The 21323-nt window shown below is 35.9% G+C and overlaps 9 protein-coding genes across 9 annotated transcripts; 3 read left to right on the top strand and 6 right to left on the bottom strand.

Annotated features, from left to right (window-relative positions):
- Window positions 1–3482: 3482 nt before the first annotated feature.
- WICANDRAFT_65575 (acetate uptake transporter family protein) lies at window positions 3483–4322 on the top strand (the record flags this gene model as incomplete). Its single annotated transcript, XM_019183939.1, has 1 exon — window positions 3483–4322. One exon carries the CDS (start codon window positions 3483–3485, stop codon window positions 4320–4322), a length of 840 nt encoding a protein of 279 aa, XP_019036525.1.
- Window positions 4323–4574: 252 nt separating this feature from the next.
- On the bottom strand, window positions 4575–5270 carry YIP5 (Yip5p; the record flags this gene model as incomplete). The annotated part of the gene is made up of 1 exon (XM_019182441.1): window positions 4575–5270. One exon carries the CDS (start codon window positions 5268–5270, stop codon window positions 4575–4577), a length of 696 nt encoding a protein of 231 aa, XP_019036524.1.
- Window positions 5271–6274: 1004 nt separating this feature from the next.
- WICANDRAFT_35945 (uncharacterized protein) lies at window positions 6275–7765 on the bottom strand (the record flags this gene model as incomplete). The annotated part of the gene is made up of 3 exons (XM_019182377.1): window positions 6275–6969; window positions 7003–7488; window positions 7543–7765. Coding segments are annotated over 3 exons (1404 nt in total), but the record flags the coding sequence as incomplete, so codon positions are not given.
- A 276-nt stretch (window positions 7766–8041) lies between these two features.
- On the top strand, window positions 8042–8744 carry SPC3 (signal peptidase complex subunit SPC3; the record flags this gene model as incomplete). Its single annotated transcript, XM_019182424.1, has 3 exons — window positions 8042–8193; window positions 8241–8406; window positions 8463–8744. 3 exons carry the CDS (start codon window positions 8042–8044, stop codon window positions 8742–8744), a joined length of 600 nt encoding a protein of 199 aa, XP_019036522.1.
- A 297-nt stretch (window positions 8745–9041) lies between these two features.
- Window positions 9042–10919, bottom strand: PET309 (Pet309p; the record flags this gene model as incomplete). The annotated part of the gene is made up of 1 exon (XM_019183938.1): window positions 9042–10919. The coding sequence occupies one exon, from the start codon at window positions 10917–10919 to the stop codon at window positions 9042–9044; it is 1878 nt and encodes a 625-aa protein (XP_019036521.1).
- A 1555-nt stretch (window positions 10920–12474) lies between these two features.
- On the top strand, window positions 12475–12970 carry FYV7 (Fyv7p; the record flags this gene model as incomplete). Its single annotated transcript, XM_019183937.1, has 2 exons — window positions 12475–12550; window positions 12609–12970. The coding sequence occupies 2 exons, from the start codon at window positions 12475–12477 to the stop codon at window positions 12968–12970; spliced, it is 438 nt and encodes a 145-aa protein (XP_019036520.1).
- A 35-nt stretch (window positions 12971–13005) lies between these two features.
- Window positions 13006–16515, bottom strand: WICANDRAFT_81527 (uncharacterized protein; the record flags this gene model as incomplete). Its single annotated transcript, XM_019185250.1, has 1 exon — window positions 13006–16515. The coding sequence occupies one exon, from the start codon at window positions 16513–16515 to the stop codon at window positions 13006–13008; it is 3510 nt and encodes a 1169-aa protein (XP_019036519.1).
- A 167-nt stretch (window positions 16516–16682) lies between these two features.
- On the bottom strand, window positions 16683–19024 carry MEF1 (Mef1p). Its single transcript, XM_019180348.1, has one exon. It carries the CDS (start codon window positions 18998–19000, stop codon window positions 16742–16744), a length of 2259 nt encoding a protein of 752 aa, XP_019036518.1. The 5' UTR covers window positions 19001–19024; the 3' UTR covers window positions 16683–16741.
- A 275-nt stretch (window positions 19025–19299) lies between these two features.
- On the bottom strand, window positions 19300–21147 carry FET5 (ferroxidase FET5; the record flags this gene model as incomplete). Its single annotated transcript, XM_019186006.1, has 2 exons — window positions 19300–19523; window positions 19557–21147. The coding sequence occupies 2 exons, from the start codon at window positions 21145–21147 to the stop codon at window positions 19300–19302; spliced, it is 1815 nt and encodes a 604-aa protein (XP_019036517.1).
- Between the last annotated feature and the right edge of the window lie 176 nt (window positions 21148–21323).

Here is a 21323-nt window from a genome sequence, read left to right as displayed (position 1 = left end):
AAGAGTTAGGTGTTCTAGGCAGAACTTTAAAGGGAGAGTTAGGCGGAAGATTCTCTAAGCTGTATAATTAAGGCCGTTCCATGCACTTGTAAAAAGTGATTCGGCACCAGGTGAAGCCCTTTGACGGTGACCATTCTTATGGTCCATCTGAATGTGCGTGGGAGGAATATCCACACGATGCTAACCAAAGGGTTGAAGATGGTAAAAGAGTTGGTACTTGTGTAGTATGTTGTTGTGGTTGTTGTACAAGTCGTAGGCTAAAATAGTTGGTGAAATTTGACATGAAAAGTGATGAGCAATGGCCAAGTTGTTCCTGAACGATTGGAAAAATAACGAAAAAACAATCCTAGGCTGGGGCTTTCAAGCCTAGAGTGAATTTTTTGGAAGGCTTCGTCCCCAAAGGGTCCTTTTCAGACCATTCGCGAACTCAAGGAGGGGTCTAATCAAGCTCATTTACATCTACCATTCTTATAACCTTCAACTACATTTCAATAATTGATGCTAGTGGAAGAATTGGTTGAAAACAGACTAAATAATTGTGTCAAGATGATTATGTAGAGCTCTTCTTTGCTTGACACTTTATGCACTTGATGCTTATGGCCATCACTGATAAGGCAAGGAGGAGTCAAGTTGTCTACAGTACCTATGGCATAGGCGAGTCAAAGTCGAGGTCAAACTGGAGTCAGAATTTCTTCAACATGCCAAAGAAAGCTTCCATCACATAAATAGAAGGTAATTCCCAAGATAAAGTTTTGACATCTACATTACACTTCTATTGTTCAGGTGCAGAAAACTTGTTTTGATGGTTGGAATAGAGTATGAGATTGGTGTTGACTTTTGAATCTTGATGGGAACAAAAAGGGTTTTTGAAAATTAGAATATTAATCAACTAAAGCATCGCCCAACTGTGCTTGACTTCTGGAGAAAAAAGATAATCAATTGGTGCTTCTGATATGTTCAAGCAACTGACTTATTGAAAATGGATAGCAGTGCGGTGATTCGAATTATGTTAGCTTGATCAAGTTATAAGTTCAAGATTATTGCTCTCAATTTCATTGATGCTGCTTAAGAGCTTCAATTATGTTGTGCACCTTAGTGGACCTTTATAAGCCAATTCAAGAGTCACTTGGACTTATTACAGAGAGATTCAGTTGGACACTCTTGGAAGTCAGTACAGGTAACTTTCAAGGTCTATTAGATCCTGTTCATTACGGGGTGAGTCTTGAACAAAATAAGAAGTCTACACTTTTCGAAAAGTTTTGAAATCCAAATAATGTCTAAATTAATACTCATCAAACTACACCAAGCTGGCTGATTTATTGGGTTATATATGATCTCAAAGTTCAACTTCAGCTTTATCATTTAATATTCGAAAAAGAAAAGTCTTGCACAACTAAGCCACTTATTGATTGATCAGTTCAAGTCAAAGGAATTCAGTTTATTGACTTTGATATTAATTGAACGGTCTCTTCTCAAATTCCAATTGTTTAAAGGGTTTCCAGATATTGAAACCAGATTCGATAAACTCAACATTGGATAATCTAACTGGTCATTTAATGTCCTTTTTGATAATCAATAATATTGTCGAAGAATACTTGTCAATGCCCAAAGGTACTTGATGCAATAGTTGTATGCTTCAGTGGAAGATTAAATTAGTCTTATTAATTAATGTTCAATTCAGAGGAATACATTAGTTAATAATCGGAGCCTTCTTTACGAGCTACACAATGTTTGAGTTTCTAGAACAAATCGTGCTTTTTCCTCATCACCAAAGTTCAATCAATTCGTTGGTTGCTATAAACTGAAAGCAGGAATCAATTTCAAATTAATCTATCATACTACCAGTACATTAATTCAAGTGATTTATTGTTCAAGGAAAGTGAAATTAAGTACCCAATCGACGAAGTGTAAGGTCGTCTGGGAATCAATAGTAAAGTGGCCACCTTCCTTAAAACGCCCAAAACATGACAACCAAGGGGAGTTATAAGTAGAATTGACTCTCTTAGACGGATGATAATAAGATTTGTACAAGAAACGTGAAAAGTAGCTTGTAATTTATTAATGTGGATTTATCCGACCATCCTCTCACATGATTTTCACATGATACGTAACTAAACCCTCGGTTTGAATTACATAACAGATTATGTCATGAAATTTTGTGTCAAGAGAATTTTTTTTTTCAACATCATCAACTCCGTGAAAGTTGACCAACATCATTACAAACAATTGACTGAAACTAACCCCTCGTGTCTAATTTTTTCTTGTTGTCCACTTGTTCATTTCCATCAACCCTATGTATAGGCTATTTAAGGTTCTTAAACCCCGGATTGTATTGTTCTGTACTGTAGTTGTAGTTTTGTTTGCAGTTCAAAATTTTGTTGAGCTAGGTGGGTCTTCGGAGTCAGTACAAAAGAACTAAAGAGTGTATTTGACTAACGGAAACCGGAATATGAAGTTACGTAGCAGTTCCATTAGTTCTAACTTCCTTTTATCTTCATTTCATCTGTAAATGTTCGTAGATGGCTAGTAATTGAATAGTCTACATGTGATTGATGGATCAGTTGAGGTATAAAAACTTGTCACAAACAGAACACGGAGGAGTACACTATTTCCAGCTTGTAGCTTGTAGCCGTCATTTTTATGGATCCCTCTCTAAACCCAATCTCAACAAGGGAATTTTAAGCACCAATGCTTCAAAGAGTCTAAGATTCCATCCGAGCAGCTTTGATTAAGCTTGAGTCAAGTGTAGAGTGTTGTATGTTGTATGTTGATGATTCAGTGGGGAAAAAAGAGCCATAGATCAACGTTGTAAACTCCTTTCACTAGGACACCTCTCGAAGAGCCTGGAGGCAGACCGACTGACACCTTGCTTGGGAGCCTGGCGTAGGCTAGCAATAATAGTGGGCCCTCGCTAGCTCTAGGCAGGGAGTGCTTGGTGGTGGGGCAGGTGCCTCACTGTGTTAAACAGCGATCGAATGATTCAGAGTGGCACCATCTGAACAAACATAGACGTCCATCCTGTTAAAGCCTCTCTTAACTTGATTCAATCGCATCTGCCCATGATCCAAACTAAATTTCTCAAAGGGCTGAATCCACTCAACAGCCATTAATTCAACCAACTCAGCACAACATGGCCATAGTAAACGCTTCGCTTCCTTTCAGTTGCACTGCTGCTGATCTTTTAATCACTTGTTCCATATCACCGGCAAGCCCAGTCCATACTGAAGTCTGCCCTGTGCAACCGTACTCCGTGTGAAATCAGAGTTGGACATGGTCAAAGTGGTGAAAATTTAAAAAAAGTAACCGTTTTCTTTAGGACTCAGGTCTCTGCTTTCGACTACCAAAGGTGGATCATGTGCCATACACGGACCCCTCTCTAACTAATGGTTAGGTCAACTATATAAACTAGATGCTTTCCTCTCTTGAAACCTTGTTTCGATTGAACAAATCAATTACTGAATATCAACAACTATATTATTATAATGACTGACAACTCTTTACCTCAAGACTTGGAAAAGGGTAATTCATCCCATCTACAAGGGAATAATGGTTATTCCTCCACTGAATTTGATCAACCTCAATTACAAGAATCAACTGGTAACCCAATCACAAAAATTACAACTTCTCCAAATGGTGATATAATTTATCTAGGAAATCAATCTTTCCATAGACATGAATTAGTTAATGCATTTGCTGGTGATTTAAATCCTGGTTTACATCGTCAACCGTTCCGTCCAATGGGTAATCCTGTCCCATTAGGCTTGTCTGGGTTTGCTGTATGTTGTTTTGTCGTTTCTTTGGTTAATTTACAAACTAGAGGTGTGGAGAATGTTAAAATTATTGCCTCTTGTGCCCTATTTTTCGGTGGTGTTATTGAAGTTATTGCTGGATTATGGTGTTTGGTTATCGAAAATACATTTGCTGCAACTGCATTGGGTAGTTATGGTGGGTTCTGGATGAGTTATGGTGCTTTAAACATCGATGCTTTTGGTATAGTTTCAAGTTATAAAACTCAAGAAGAGTATACTAATGCATTGGGTTTGTTTTTGGCGGCTTGGTTTATATTTTCATTTTTGATGTGGTTGTGTACTTTTAAAGCTACTTGGCCATTCTTTATCTTGTTTTTCTTCCTATGGACATTTATCTTGATGTTGTCTATTGGTTATTTGGAAAATTCAACTGGTTGTATCAAAGCTGGTGGTGCTTTGGGTATTTTGGCCACTTTTACAGCTTTCTATATTATTTTGGCGGGTGTTGTTACAAACTCAAACTCTTACTTCACTATCCCAGCTTTACCAATGCCAGGTGCTCCAACAGTTTAGATGTTTTGTTACAATTTCATATTCACTTTTTACAACTACAATAATATTTATGATCCAATGTTATAAAGTTTGATGGAAAACCTTAAATCCAAAAAAAAAGCTGATCCATATTGATAATGGAAACCACATGATGATGAAATCACATCAAGTGTCTGCAATGATTATTTAAAATTCTAATACTAATGACTTCTCTTATTCTGTTTCATCTACACGTAGTTTTCTTTTCCATATATTTACAATATATCTTTTGTCTCAATTGACAACTTTCAAATCACCAAAGAATAAAACTTTGATGGCAATAATGAACCCCAAATGAGCAATAGCTAGACAACCCATTAATCCAAATGATAATTTCTCATTACCAACGATAATTGTAGAATTTTTCAAAACTGGATAAACTTTTAATCCAATACTAACTGCACTAACAATCCCACCAATTAAAACAATAACCCATTTTAAAATCCCATTCAAAACACTATGATTAACTAATAACCCTCTTAACACGCCAAAAATAGCTGAAGGTATCCAAACTGAATTAGCATATCCATAAATTGATATAATCTTACTCAATGTGAAAAATTTAGTCAATTTGAAATAAAAAACACTAATCATATAAAAAATAAATGGAATCAAAACAGTATATCCATATAACAAACTTATTGCACCAGTCAACAAACTGAAATTATATTGATACTTATCATCACCACCAATCAACCAACTTTTCAATAAATTAGAACTTGTATTGGAAAAAAATAATATAAAGCAAACAGTTGCAGTAACCCAAATTGGTCCATATAAATCACCAATTTCTTCCTCTTGATCTTCAAATTTTTGAACGACATTTATTGATCTAATAACATTTATGAAAAAATCAGTAGTGTTTATATTGAAATATCTTCTATAATGATTTATTGAAAATAATCCACCTTCAAAATTATTTGGAACCATTGGAACTGTGCCTTCAGTATTATTATTATGCGTTGAGGTTGCCCCTCGAATAGGTGTAGGATCTTCAGGGACATCAGGTGGTATATATGCTTTCGTTCCAATGTCTTGATGATTTAGTTTTGTTAGTGTTCCGTTGTTGCATCCAATTCATAGTAAACTCACCTTCTGGTTGTGTTGTTAAATCATCGTCATTTTCTAACCAATTTGGACCCTATTAAACCGCTAATTAGTATCATTGCTCTGGAACAAATGTTTTGACATCAATATAACTCACGTCATCCAATAAATTGTCATTTTGAGTCGCCATTGTTTCAATTTTTTGCTGTAAATAATGTAAAGAAACAATATTAGGTGTCTACAATTTTCGGATTTTCAAATAATCAAGGAGAGCGTGCAATGTTCAAAAATTTGAAAAGTATCAACACCGGGTAGATATCGCGAGCACTATAGTACTACATCAAAATTTATACAAGCATAAAACTATAGCTGATCTATCTAAAGGGAGACCCTGAATTATGATGGTTCATGAATGGAGAGTCATTGGATCTTTGATTATAGTAGTGTCCTATGATCCCATCAGTATAAGTTGTGCTATTATCTGGACTACCTGTTCCATCGACATTCTGCTCCAGAGCACTCAGATCTGAATCTGTTTCAAAAGGACCACCCATTTTCTTCAAAAACGGACTAACACCCTCTGTTATACGCGTACTACTATCTGTTGTTGAATGTGTTCTTTGAATAATATTATGGTGCAATTCATTGACATGAGAAGGAATCGATAATTTATAACTTCTATCGGATGCAACTGGATTTTTAACACTGGTACCAACACCAACGTTCTCAGCCAATTCATGATCTTCATTAACCACAACATAATCATTTTCAGCAGCATCTGTAGGTGACGAGTCATGAACTACGGCCACTGGGTGTTCATTTTCAATTGAACCTTCATCATGGACATTTTGATCTTTATTGACAAAAAGGTTCCTAATCTGTTCATCTGACAATCCATAAGTTTCTGGAAACAAAAACCCCATAATAAAAGCACCAGAAATACAGAAAAGACCAAAAATCAAAAAGGTAAACCATTTAATGTGCTTCATAGAAAGTGGGGTCAAAAATGTTAATGTAAAATTCACCGTCCATGAAACACTCATGCAAATAGCAGAGCCTTTAGCCTTAGCACGTAATGGAAGAATCTCATTAGTATATAACCACCCTGCACATGATAGCGTTGAGGCAAACACAGCAACAAAGAGGAAACACAAGGCTAAACAAAGAGATCCAGGGGTACCAGTGACTTCCCAAACGATACTTTCATTACCGTCAATTGGCGGAACACCATGACCATACCAGCCCATTATAGCTCCAATAGTTGAGATACATGTCCCCAAAAAAGTTGCCCCAAACACAAGAACATCTTTACGCCTCATCTTGTCTAACCAAAGAATAGGAAAAATTGTGAATAAAACATTGATAACGTATTGAATAGAAGCCGATAAAATTTTCACTTCACCAGAAAGCCCAACCATTTGGCAGATGTAAACCAAATAGTACATGAGAACCCCAATACCACTCAATTGTGTAAATAATTGAGTTGTTATTCCCACGAGAAGATGCTTTCTTAAATCCTTGCGAAACAAATCAAGATATGTACACTTTGAGCCTGTTGAGTCATACATGTCAATAAGACCCACTCTATTTCTCAAATCATCCTCATCTTGATCACCTTGATTTCCCATTCTATTCTCGGGTTGTATTCCCAACTTCTCAAGTATATGATCAGCTTCTTCCCATCTTGAACCTGTAGCAAGCCATTTTGGTGATTCTGGAAGAAATATTGTACCAACTAACAAAGAAATAGCAGGTGCTATTTCAATACCCCATGCTATACGAAATGCTCGCTCATCACCTAAAAGATTGCAAAAATATGAAATATAAAACATGAGCATAATGCCCCAAGTTAAGGACCATTGCATAACAGAAGTACCAAGACCTTTCTTATTTTGTGGGAATATCTCAGAGACATAAACAGGTAGGGATGCTGAAAATATACCCACTGAAAACCCTTTAACAGCTCTTCCAGTAATAACCATTGGTATATTTTGAGCAAGCACCGAGACAATTGAACCACCAATCCATATGGTTGAACCAGTTTGAAGCGCAGCAATTCTTCCAAATCTGTCAGATATGAAACCAGAAGCCCAACATCCAACTGTGATTAGTTAGTTTTTTTGTGCCATGAAAACATAAAAAGGTATCAATTTACAAAAAGCACCAGCAGGATTTGAAGCTGCAATAATTCCTTGAGCAACAGCACCAGGATTGTTGAAATATTTGCGGAAATAGGCAGACCCAACAAATACCGGCATTGACGAAGTTTCCACACCAAGCATCAATCCACCCAAGGAGATGATTATCAAAATCACGGGGAATTTATAAGTTCTATGTCCACGATGTTTCTTCTCATCATTGACAACGTTCTGATCCATCTTCAACCTCTAGTGTCAAGCCAGTCGTCCCGTAAAGAGAAAACATAGCAAGTAAGAGTCATTTCAGTTATATTTTTGATCAAATATGCTTTTGTGGAAGTTGAACAATAGTGAAGAATGTTCAAATTATTTCGTTTCTGTGGTGGAAAAATCATTATATTTCCGAGGTTACACGTGATGCTAGTCGGAATTCCCCAACTGAACTTCAAATTTACGTGTCTTCATGAAGAGTTCATGATGAATGTTAAGAATCAAGTTACCCAAGCACAACTCAAGATGTTTTCAGTATTACAGAGAGGACAACATGTGCTCAATTTTTCGCTGACATTGGTTGGATTTGTGTCCGTTTTCATCATTGCATCATCTTGGTTCCAACTTTATTCTTCAGATGCCTTCTTGACACCAAGTACAATTTCTAATATCACACCGTGAGTTTTAAGTATGTCATCTTTCAATGCTCTACTAACTTTAAAAGAACTGCTTCCGTGAAATTTAGTAGAAGGTTTGGATCTGTTGGTGGTAAACCAAAAGAAAATTCAAAATTGATATTTGATCTTGAATCAGATTTAACACCATTGTTCAATTGGAATACAAAACAAGTGTTTGTATACTTGACAGCAGAATATCCAGGAAAATCTAATGTGAGTTCAACTCAATATATTGATTGAAGACGAAAACATTTTACTAACAACTTAAGACCGCTTCAAATAAGGTTGTGTATTGGGATAAGATCATTCAATCAAAAGATAAAGCTAATTTGAGCATTTCCAATGAGCGTTCAAAATATTCAGTATGGGATGTTGAAGAATCATTCAGAAATAGAGAAGCCACTGTCAAATTGGAGTGGAATATCCAGCCTTATGTGGGTCCTTTAGTCTTTGGTTCTTCAGTGGGTGAAAGTTTGGTAGTTTATCCTGACCCAGTTAGTTCAGAACAAACAAAGAAACCAAAAAAGAAGAAACAACAACAACAACATTGAGAATTCAATGAATAGCACAGTTCGTTATAATCATGACTTATGATAGAGCATTGAATGAATTAAAATCAAATACTTTTGTAAATTTTCAACTATGTACAGATGCTAACTTATTTATGTAAAATAAAAGATTGATTTATCAGTTCAATATATTCAATGTGTAGTAACTGACAATGACCAATACAATAACTTGTGTGCAAAACCCAAAACGATAATAAAACATAGCTTGAACACACACTATCAAATTCCAAAATCAAAAGAAAAACGCCATCATGCAAAATAGAATACACCACTTACTCATTACCACCTATCATTAGCTATGCCACTGTCTCTAAAATCCTTCTTATAATCATACCCTTCAACATCTGCAAAATTACTAATAGTACCAGGGAAATTTTTGAACACTTTTGGAAACTTAATTCTAAACTTTTCCATGAAGTCTGGCATTTTATTTGGGTCCATTTTTCGTATCATTGAAAGATAATTATCCAAATGAATAGCAATTTTGAGATAAAACTCATCTTTCAAGTATATTTTTGGCATCGTGATAGGATTTTGATACTCTATAGGATTAGCACCTAATGGTAACACAGAGTTTCTCCACTCACGAGCTCTTACAACAGCATGTGCAATAAACCCACCCATCAACTTGGTTTCAACTATTTCCATACCAAACATGAAAGTTCTTGAATCTGCCAGCAATATATCGGCAATTTCATTCAAGTTTTCATTACTAACATTGAAATTATGAGCAAAGATGAAATTTTGAACAAGGTCTTGAAGTTGTTTTTGTTCATCAAGCACAGCACCAGATCTAGCTCTATATCCAATGATTGGAAGGAAAACATCTTTGCTTTTATGAGGTCTTTTACCCCTAACCATTCTTCTCTTGATTTCATCCAAAAAGTTTTCAAAAACAGCATTGAATCTGTAATATTGTTTTGTTTCACCATAAATAATCAATTCCTCCTTTAATATAGAAATATTTTTAGAGGTACTATATTCTGAACGTGAGGATTTATAGTCTTCCAACAACTTTAATGCATAGACTGGATCATATTGCTTTGACAAATATCTAACCAATGGCTTAATGATTTTGAAAGACAGATAATGCTTTTTAGGATTTTCTTTTTGAGTTGCAAGTAATTCTTCTGCAATACGTGCTGGTCTGGAAAAATTATGGTTATTGACAAAACTCAATTGAACCAAACACTCCATTAGCTTATTATAAACCCGTGGCCCTGGTGTCACATTATTTTCCAGTAAAAAGTTGTAGACAGAAATAGCTGCAGCATGCAATCCCTTATGCATGTAGTTCTCCATCATTACCGCAAATGGTTCCATATCATTTCCATCCTCTAAATCAATACTATCCATCAATGTACGGGCATTAGTGAATTCACCAATTTTGCAAAAATATTCAATCAAGACGGCATAAAATTTTCTAGTCATTTCTATATTTTGTTCCATCATTGATTTATATGCTTCTCTAGCTGAATCATAGTCACCTTTTCTCACATGTGTTTTAATCAAGTTGGCATATAAATCAGCATTAGGTGTACCGTCATAGCTGTTAAATAATTCTATTGCCTTTTCATGTAAATTTGCTTCTGTATAGACAGCCATTAAAGATGAATAAAATTCACCAGTTTTTTTCAACTCATATTTATCAGCCAATTGGTCTACCTTAGTAGCTGAGTCAACATCAATCTGTTTGGCACAGCAGACAAGCACATGACATAATTCCTCAATAGTAACTTTCATACCTTTACCTGTTAAATAATCTAGCAATGCAAAAGTTGACTCCAGATCTTTCTTAGCAGAGAATTGTTGAAAAATTAAATTATAAGTACGAATGTCTGGCTCATACCCAGCGTTAGCCATTTCCCTAAAAACATGGAAAAACTTTGATGGTTTCCCAACCTGGAGATAATATGCCATGAATGAGTGATATGTGAACATATCGTTATATTTTCCCTTGTAAACATCGCATAGTTTTTTTAATGCTGACATGTTTGAACTTCTGATAGCTTTACCTATTGCATCTCTCAAGATTTGCCTTGGAGGATCACCACCATAGACTTCAGATATCCTTAGATATTCTTTATAAACAAGACTAAACCCATGATTCGAAACGTACCTGTAAAAATTTGCAACATCTCTCTGTTCCAACTCCATTCCCTGTGGGTATTCAGTCAGTAGCTCACTAACAAGCCGAATCTCACCGTCACAAGCAAGAGTTCTTGAAACATATTGAAATGACTTCTCCACTAGATATTTCCTGGGGATTCTTTTGAAGACATCATATATGAGGGCTGGGTTGTCCTTCGTTCTTGCACTCTGAATAAAGGATCTATAGATAAAGTGTCTATCTTCAAAAGGAACATGAGCATCAACTATTGGCTCAAAATCAACGCCTTTTGATTTTTCAAGTATTTTGTATAAAACTTCACGAAAAAAAACAGCATTGTGAGCACTGTGAAGTTTTGAACGATTGAAATTATGCGTTACAAATATCACCCAACTTTCCAATGCCCGCTCTGGTTTATTGAATTCAAGGTATGTGGTTGTGACAATCTCCAGAAGAGTTAATGCCCGATCCCGTCCTTTAAAACGGCGTCTGAATCGTGAGGCCATATTGCTGACAGTTTGAATAGAGTCCACTTGTCCAGCAAAATTTGCTATTGCTTTGCGATAGTCGAATGTTAAACCGATCATTGAAATTCCTTCAAGAATACTTCTAGCTTGATCAACCCTATCATTCTCAGCTAGCAGCTTAAACAGCTGGGTTTTCTGTTCTATTGTCAAATCGGCATCCAAAGAAAGTGCATATAAGCGGTCGATCTCTTCAACGGTGTGTTCTTCTTTAAAAAGTAACTTTAGAAAGTTGGCTCCAACTTCTCGACTGGGTACAGCTGGTGGTTGGGGAGTGGAAGTACTCATAAACCTTTGTGTCATACTAGTTGAACATAACACACTGGGTATTGTATTGATTCTGCCATATGATATTTTCTTGACCTGCACAAGACTTCCAGATCTTACTCTCAACTGGGCCAACAAATCTTTGTTTCGCAGCCTCAAAAGCCGCAATCCATTGAATGAATTTGAAGACATAAGTCTGCTGTAGGTTCTTGATCCAGATGACGAATTGCCTTTAAAGCTATAGTGTCTTGAAATATGATGATGTGTTGAAAAATAGTTTGGTGATAAGAACCTGGATTGAATGACCGTTCTCTCGACAACCCTCAACAAAGACAATGCAATAACAATGAATAATAACCTTGAATAGAAGACCTAATGAGCGCAGGTGCTTGAGCTTTTGAATTTGCAAAAGTGGTTACACTGTTTTGATCTTTCAAAGGCCTCAAGATTTTTTTTTTCTAGATGAAAAATTCGGATAGTCAAAATGCTAAACCGGCCAGCTCATCTAACACAGACTGCAAAACTTGAAAAAAACAATGGTAGTTTTAGTTTTTCGAGTAATAAGCTGAAGGATATACTGATATCAACATCCAGTGGCCCTTTTATGCCAAACTTCAGAGCGTTTGCCTGGAAACTGAGGTTTTGATGGTTAGGTATCGTTGCTTACTCAGCGATGCGGTATGTGCAGCACAAAATATTTTTTTTCTCTTTCTTTTAACACTTCTATCTATCCTATTGATTAAACAACTAATCTCCAACATACTGATAACCTATCCCTAATTTTATTCAAGATTCACAATATATATTAATAATGGCTAACTTCACAAAGAGAGACGGAAAGTTTGGCAAAAGATCCAACCCATATATCGACCGTAAAGAGTCAAAAAGTATGTTAGCAGTATTTACTATTTGAATTATAAGAGATACTAATTTGTTACCACCTAGACCAAGAGATTAAAAAATCTTTAGTCCATCGTGCTAGACTTAGAAAACAGTATTTCAAAGAACTAAAAAAAGAAGGTGAAGCTATACCTGAAAAGGAGTTTAAAAAAGATAGACCGTCAAGAGAAACAGAATCTAAACCAAGACCTGACTTTAGAGAACGTGCTGAAATAGCGAAGCAGAGAAAGGAACTTGCTCGTAAAGAAAGAGAAATGAAGAGACAAGAATATATCAAGAATGGAGAGAAGAAAAGAGCAGAAAGAGAAAGAAAGAAAGAGCAACTTTCTCAGAAAACTAGAACAGGTCAACCTCTCATGGGCCCAAGAATTGCAAATCTATTAGAAAAAATACAGAATGATAAATAGATTCATTTAGCCATCATTATTTATTAGATCAAAAGTTAAAAGGATATTGCGTTTAGCATTTTAGCGAGCTCACCAGAGTAATTTTGGAGAAGCAAATCACCATCAATGACATTCACATTTCTATCATTCACCCACATGTTATCATTTAAATCCCAAAGACCTTTTTGGGTCACTGAGTTGGGTACCATCTTTTTATTGTTTAGATGTTTAGCTAGATCTTGTGCTGTTTCTTTATCCAATAATGTATAAAGTTGTATTTCACCCCCAAGCCCGTAAGCTATAAATCTATTCATTATTTGACCATCATACCATAAAGGTTTCAATTCACATCTTTTCAATTTTGGAACAAATGAAACAAATGATCTGAATCTAGTTTCGTAACCTTGGATTCCTGAAATGGAACAATGTAACTTGTCTGTTGTTATTGTGACATTGTCATTTAATGACAAACTATTTGTTACTTTCCGAACACAATAATCACTTCCCTGAAGACTTAGTTCACCTTCTGAGTATTTAAACTTGGAAACGGAATAATCCTTTGTGGAAACGAGGACAATATCATCTTTGACATCAATATTCATAATCAATGAGTTGAATTCGTGAACAATTATAGAATCAAGCATTTTTTTCTTCTCCAAATCATAGGTGCTGATAACCAATTTGAACCCACTGGAATAGATCACGGTATCATCATTTAACTGCTCAAAAGCTAATACAGGGGCATCTGTTTTGGCACTATAGATCTCATACGCCTCAACGACTTCTGTGCTATCGAGTGAGAACTTTGGCTGTAAAACCTTAATTGAACCACCAGTAGACGTTCTGCAACCTATAAGTAAGTTTCTAAATGCTTTATCAGTAGTTGGTAGAATCCATTCTGATAAAGAGAGTGGAATTTCATCTTCAAATAAAGATTGTGAAGACTGTCTTCGACTGTAAAGTCTTGTTTCTAGTTTAGAGACCTTACTGGTAAACAACAAAGAAGACTCTGAAATGATTGCAAAAACATTCAAATGTGAAATATATTTAACCCTTCTTGGAACCTGGGATAGCTTGATTGATCTCAATATTGGTTGCAAATAATTTGAAATGTTGACAAAACTAAAACCATCATCTCTCAATACTGCATATTTGGATTGTTTCAGCTTGATAACCGAATAAACAGATCTTTCCTTTGGCTCATCAAAAATAACCGGCGAAGGATATGTTTCACCAACGTTCAGTTTCCATAAATATTTAGAGATCAAAAACAATTCAGCTGACGATGAAGAAAATTCAATGGGAGATTCAGATAATCTTAGCGTGTAAGCGTGGGAGAGAGCAAGTTTCTCATTTTCAAACACCATTGAATATTTCGAAAACTCACCAAGCCTTGAGCTTATGAAGACCTCTCCTGAAAAAACGACAAAGTCATTAGGATCAGAGAATTCTATCTCAACTTCAAGCTCCAGATTGAATCCCATGTCCTGCTTTTTGAAAATTTTGGCAACATTAGCACCACCAATTGCAAGAAATAGTTGGTCAGCAAAACTGAAAAATCTTAAAAATGTAACTGGTATTTTTAAGGTGACCGATTCTCCAAATAGATGAATATCACCAGAAGATTCAAAAAATGAGAGATTATTTGAAACAGAACCTTCTATACTGATACTTTCAGTGATAGCAGCAGTATAAATGTCCGAAGAGTCAGCTAAAACCATATCTTCTTCAAGATCTAGCCTCATGGTATTTTCAGATGCAAAATCTGTGACAATAATGGACCTTTCCAAGACTTGGACACATATACTTTGAACACTAGAGATATTGATAGTTCGATTTATGAGCTCTAGTCCACTATCTTCAACATCAATCAATTGATCATCTTCATACTTGAACACCAATGTTTTATCGATAAACGAGAATATGAAGTAAAGGTCATCTCCAACGACATGATTGAAAACCTTGTACGCCTTTCTGAGCTTGTTATCTTGTATTTCTTTCTCAGCTTTGTAGCCATATCTCAACCTCGACAAGCTTCTAGCATTGGCTAGCCATAACTCTTGTCTATTGTTTCTTGTGTCAACAACCTCCACATCAAGAAGCGGTGCCCAATTGCTAATTATGTCCAGCTGATCACAAGAATCCAACAGATATTTATATGAATCTTCTTCATCTGATAATAGTTTTGGGAATAAACGATATCCACCATAGCCAAAAGAGCATGAATAATAGAGTGCAAACCCATCTTCAACTCTTTCTAAAATAAAATGTGACAACTTTGGAACTCTCAATATAGGCCTTACATGAATCCGGTCTTCCACAACAATAATTGAGTAGATAGTACCATCTTCTGTTGAGATTAGTATTTCATTTCCCTCACCCGTTATCCTAGTATTTGGCTTGTAATAACCAGTAGGAAACGCACCACTAAATTTGGCCTGCAAGAAATTATAATCCGCAGAAAGCATTTGGTTCACTGTGATTATCACTATCTTCTTTTCCATCATCAAAAACACACCTTGTTTGAATGGGACAACAAAAACTGGAACATCAAACTCATTTGTTAGCAAAAATGGAGAATGCTCTATAATTCTTTTTTCATCCAACCAACATTCAAATAGACGAATCATATATCTTCTATGTGAAGTGATTATAAGGGTAAATATTAAAGCATGATTGGTTTCAGAGACATCTTTTAGTGGTTCAAGAAAACAACTATGAAGAATCTGCCCATCAAAATTGATGTTTTGTATGTTATCAAGCATCACACCATGTGCTGTCTGTGAGCAATGAAAAAGCCTTATATGACCCTGAGCAGATGTCAATGCAGCTAGTGATCCAGATGGATGTGTTAACGTTTCCTTTCCGATTTCATCTAGCGTAGGGTGCTGCTTAATTGAAGAGCTAGCTTTCCACCATTGAACAACGTATGGCTTGACAGAATCGTTAACTTGGAAGAACCTCACCAATAGCAAAAACCCCGAAGATAAAGTTATCAACAAACTGTCTTCATCCCATATACCCTCTTCAACTTTGGAGCCTTTTAATAAATTGGACGACCTTATAGTCGAGGGAAGTTTAACCTCATATTCATTATTTATAACAATTGAAGAATGCCTTACCAACACAAGCACATCAGCCAGTTCTGGTCTATATTCTTCAGTCAGATCAATTTCAATATCTTCAGGAGCCGCCATGCCATTTCTATCATCATTTGTAGTGTACTTCAACATCTCTGTCTCTAAGTCATCATCTATATCCATGTCAAATGAATCAGGATTTGGTCTGCTTAGGTCCTTCATCATCTTCTTCGTCATGATTGAGCCATCATCATTATATGCTTCATTGGAAAGCCCTTCAACTTTCTTATTTGTGGAATATTTCACTTTGAAGATCTGTTTCACTATAGGACTTGATATCAAGCTCTGCTTGAGAACGGAATAATCTGTACTGAACCTCTCATTGGTGGCTTTCTCTTCCTCAGATGCACGCCAATGGAACACATCATCAACATCACCATCAATAGGCTCTGTTAAGTCTTTCAAATCTTCTATTTGAACCTCCATATCACTAAGAGGTTGACCTCTGTTGGTTTGATATTGAGTTTTTGTAGATAAAGAAATATCTGTGTAGTTTTGATCCACACTCTATTCGTGTTTTGGTGTTTTCCGCGAAAGCGTTTTACAAAATTCATACAAAAGGGTATACGAATATTTCAAATATAATTATAAGCATTTTGGAGACTATATACAAATATCTATTAGTCGATATATAAAAGAATAGGTCAATAAATCATTTCTTAGCAGCAGCTTGTTCGGCTAATTTCTTTTGGTGCTCAGCCATTAATTGTTTTTGTAAGTGAACTGGAGTTGGTGCATATTGTTTGAATTCTAAGGAGAATTCACCTTTACCTTGTGTTGAAGCTCTTAAGGCGGTAGCAAAACCAAACATTTGGTTTAATGGACATTCAGCACTGATGGTGAATTCGTCAACAGCAATTTCGGTATCTTGGATTAAAGCTTGAACTTTGTTCAAAAGTGAAATCACATTACCTTGGAATTCACCTGGAGCAGTAACAGAAACATTCATAATTGGTTCCAAAATAACTGGGTTAGCTTTCATGAAAGCCTGTTTGAAAGCACCTAAAGTAGCAGCTTTGAAAGACAATTCATTGGAATCGACTTCATGAATTTGACCATCATTGATGAACATTTTAGCACCCAACACTCTGTGACCAATCAATGGACCCTTTTCACAGGCTTCTTCGAAACCTTTACGACAAGCAACCAAGAACTTATCTGGAATACGACCACCAACAATGTGTGTTTCAAAGATATTTTTACCATCTTCTGGTGATAATGAACCAGCAACTCTACCATATTGACCAGCACCACCAGATTGTTTCTTGTGGGTGAAATCGAAGTCAGATGGCATTGTGATAGCTTCACGATAAGAAACTTGTGGTTTACCAGTAACACAGTCAACATTATATTCACGTCTCATACGTTCAACGTAAATTTCTAAGTGTAACTCACCCATACCTGAAATAATGGTTTCTTTAGATTCACCATCATATTTGACTCTGAAGGTAGGATCTTCCTTTTGGAAACGATTCATAGCTTTGGAGAAATTTGTGGTATCTTTAGATTTTGGAGTAATTGAAAGGGAAATAACAGCATCTGGAACAAACATTGAAGACATGGTAATTTGTGCAACACCGTCAGTAAATGTATCACCTGAAGCACAATCAATACCAAAAGTAGCACAAATTTCACCAGGACCAATTTCATTAACATCTTCCATATCATTTGAATGCATACGCACTAAACGTGAAACTTTAACTTTTTTACCAGTCTTAACATTAGTAATGAACCCACCCTTTTTCAAACGACCTTGATAAACACGTAAATAGGTTAATTGACCATATTTACCTTCTTCTAATTTGAAAGCTAAACCAACAAAAGCTTCTTTACTTGATGGAATCAAGTCAAGTGGCTTTTCACCCTCAGATATATCCAAACCTTTGTTTAGAATTTCAGATGGATTTGGCAAATAATCAACAACAGCATCTAAAACTGGTTGAATACCAGTATTAGCTAACGCAGAACCCATCAAAACTGGAGTGAATTTTCTGGCAATAGTAGCTCTACGGATAGCATTCTTAATTTGTTCAGTGGTTGGTTCACCCTCATCAAGGAAAATTTCGGCGATTTCATCATCAACATCAGCTAAGGTTTCAATCAATAAAGCTCTTTTTTCTTCAACAAGATCAACCAAATCAGCTGGAACTTCAGCAGTTCTGATTTCTTCACCTTGTGAACCTTCATTGTACAAAGCAACTCTGTCAATAATATTAACAACGCCTTTCAAATTAGATTCAGCACCGATTGGAACTTGAATTGCAGCGGCTGGAGTTTTCAATTTCTTGTTAATTTGATCAATAGCTCTGAAAGGATCAGCACCCATTCTATCCATCTTATTAATGAAAGTAACTCTTGGAACATTGTAACGACGCATTTGACGATCAACAGTAACAGTTTGAGATTGGACACCAGAAACAGCACAAACAACTAAAACAGCACCATCTAAAACCCTCAAGGCACGTTCAACTTCAATGGTGAAATCAATGTGGCCTGGAGTATCAATTAAATTGAAGTGGAAGTTTTTGTCATCTTTATCCCAAGAACAGTATGTAGCAGCGGATTGAATAGTGATACCTTTTTCTCTTTCTAAATCCATAGAATCCATCTTGGCACCAACATTATCACGACCTCTAACTTCATGAATGGCTTTAATTCTACCGGTATAGAACAACACACGTTCGGTGAATGTGGTCTTACCAGAATCAATATGAGCAGAAATACCAATATTACGCATTCTTGAAGCAATTGCAAGATCTTGTTCCGGTAATTTGGAAACAATTTGATCGATAACAACTTTTTCTTCTTCATAAGTTCTTCTAAGTGCACTTTGATGGAATAGCCTTCTTTGAGCACTCAAGCCAAGCTGGCGACTACCAGCTGACCAGATGTTTCTCAAAAATTTGGACATTATGCAAATAGATTTGGTGAATCTAAGACAAAAGAAAGAGTAACAGGCCTATATAGAGATCAATCAATTTTTTTCTCGAGTTTATACCTTCACGTTCGTTCGATCGAAAAAAAAAAAAAAAAAAAAAAAAAATAACTGAAGATTCGCGAAAAGTTTTTCACTTCGGTAGAGACACTTTATAGTGGCTAAATTTTAGCCATATTTACATCTAAGAACATTAAAACTATAAACAAAATCAATTAAATATATCAATAAACTATGAATTACAGGACTTTTAGCATTCTAGACTTCGGGAAGCACTAAATATCCTCACCAGCACTAGACAGATGTGTGTGTTCGTTAGCATCAGATGTAGGATCGTTTCCTAACAGATTGTTTTCAGTCAAAATTCGTTCTAGATTTTCAAATATCTTTTCATCATCCTGGATTGAATCCTCTAATCCATATTGAATAATCGAGTAAAGACCATAAAGTCCTGCAAATGTTGAGATAGCAAAAGCAATATAACCTTTCAATGTGAATCCTTCAGGTAGTGGTGCAGATTGAACATTTTCACCTGTTAAATCCAATAAATCTTTATTACCTGCAGCATTACCTTCAAGCGGAATTTTAGCAGCACGACAATTATCATAGAAGTCCTTTGGTGGTGTTTGTTTTTGAAGAGCGAGTGGGTCTTCAATGAAAACAGCAGCTAGCCCTTGTTCCAAATGCCAATCAACATGACAATGGAAGAACCAAATACCTGGATTATCAGCCTTGAATCTCAACACAACATAACCGTTTGGCTCGACGTTAACTGTATCTCTCATGACTGGGTATTTTGGGAATGCATCATGTTTGTTTTCATCATAAGAAACTGGATCTTCAAAAGATTTAGATTTTTGAATAACTTGGAAAATATGACCATGCAAATGGAAAGGATGTCTACCATCATCTTGATTGTTAACAACAACTTCAATGATTTCGTTTGGTTGCAAGACGAAAGCATTGATGTTAGAACCATATATTCTTGGGTTGGTGGCTTCTTCACCAGATGTTAAAGCAGTTAATAATGTTGGGACAACTGGCTTGGTCCATGTGATGTTATTGAAGAAAGCATAATTAACACCATCGCCTAAATTATCCATCACAACATCGAGAGTAATTTGGTAATCATAATCATCAAATAGGTCAACTTTGTCCAAAGTTCTTAAATTAAAATCATTGAAAGAACCCAGACTTTGAATTTTGTATTCACCAGGCATTGGTTTAGACTTATCGTACACCAAATAACTTGTAGCATTTAGAACTAGATCAGCCGGAATAGCATCCAGCATTGTATCATCAAATCCTTGGACAATAGCATAGTTCTTGTCTTTATTTGATTTTGCAGTAATCAAAACACCATATCTTTGACCAACAGTCAAATAAATGTAGTCAGTTTCATATGGTTCAACATTCACACCATCAACTTCAACAACCGTAAGTTTATGGTCTTCAATATACAGATATTGAGAAACAAATAACCCCATATTGATGAATCTGAATAAGTATGTTTTACCTGGCTCCACGTTGACAGTTGCATTTGCAGTATCATTGAATAAAAGGTTTTGAGGGATTGGTTCTGCACCAGTTGGATTATATCTGTTCAAGAATTCTCCAAAGATATTATCGTATTGATCATGATACCATTCAGATATGGTTAAAACTCTTTCTTCCTCATACTTGTAAGGCTCATCTTTGTCATGAATAATGAAAGCGCCTCTCATACCATCACCATACTGAGCACCTGTATGGGAATGGTACCAATATGAACCAGCTTGATCTGGGACAGTAAAGTTGTAAAGATAAGTCTCGCCTGGTAAGATTGGACATTGTGTGACATACTCAGGACCATCCATATAGTTGGTATCACGTTGGAATAAACCGTGGAAATGCAAGGATGTGTTCTTATTTTCAAGACCATTTGTTAAATATAACTCGACTCTATCACCCTTATCGACATGGATCTCTGGAAGTGGCCACTGCTTGTTGAAGGCAATCACTTTCTTTTCTTTCACACCATCTGGACTGGCGCTTATATACGATGCTGTGAAGTTGAAGGTATGGGTCTTTGCCAAAGCTAACGAAAGGTAGCCCAGGAATCCTAAGACCTGTATCAACAACATTTTATATTGAAAAAGCTCTTCGAACTTGGTGTTGGTTCACTTTATGCCCTAGTTCACTATAATGGGTGTTTTTCATTAGCTGCTTTTTCTTTGATCTCTTTTTTTTTCCTGATCTTTTAGATATGCCGAGAAGTTAGAGGCACTGGTCATGGAAGCATACATTGGTTAAACGAGGA

Source organism: Wickerhamomyces anomalus, assembly GCF_001661255.1.
Source record: "Wickerhamomyces anomalus NRRL Y-366-8 unplaced genomic scaffold WICANscaffold_7, whole genome shotgun sequence".
Taxonomy (NCBI): Eukaryota; Fungi; Ascomycota; class Saccharomycetes; order Phaffomycetales; family Wickerhamomycetaceae; genus Hansenula; species Hansenula anomala.
This window is presented reverse-complemented; position numbering and strand designations above follow the sequence as displayed.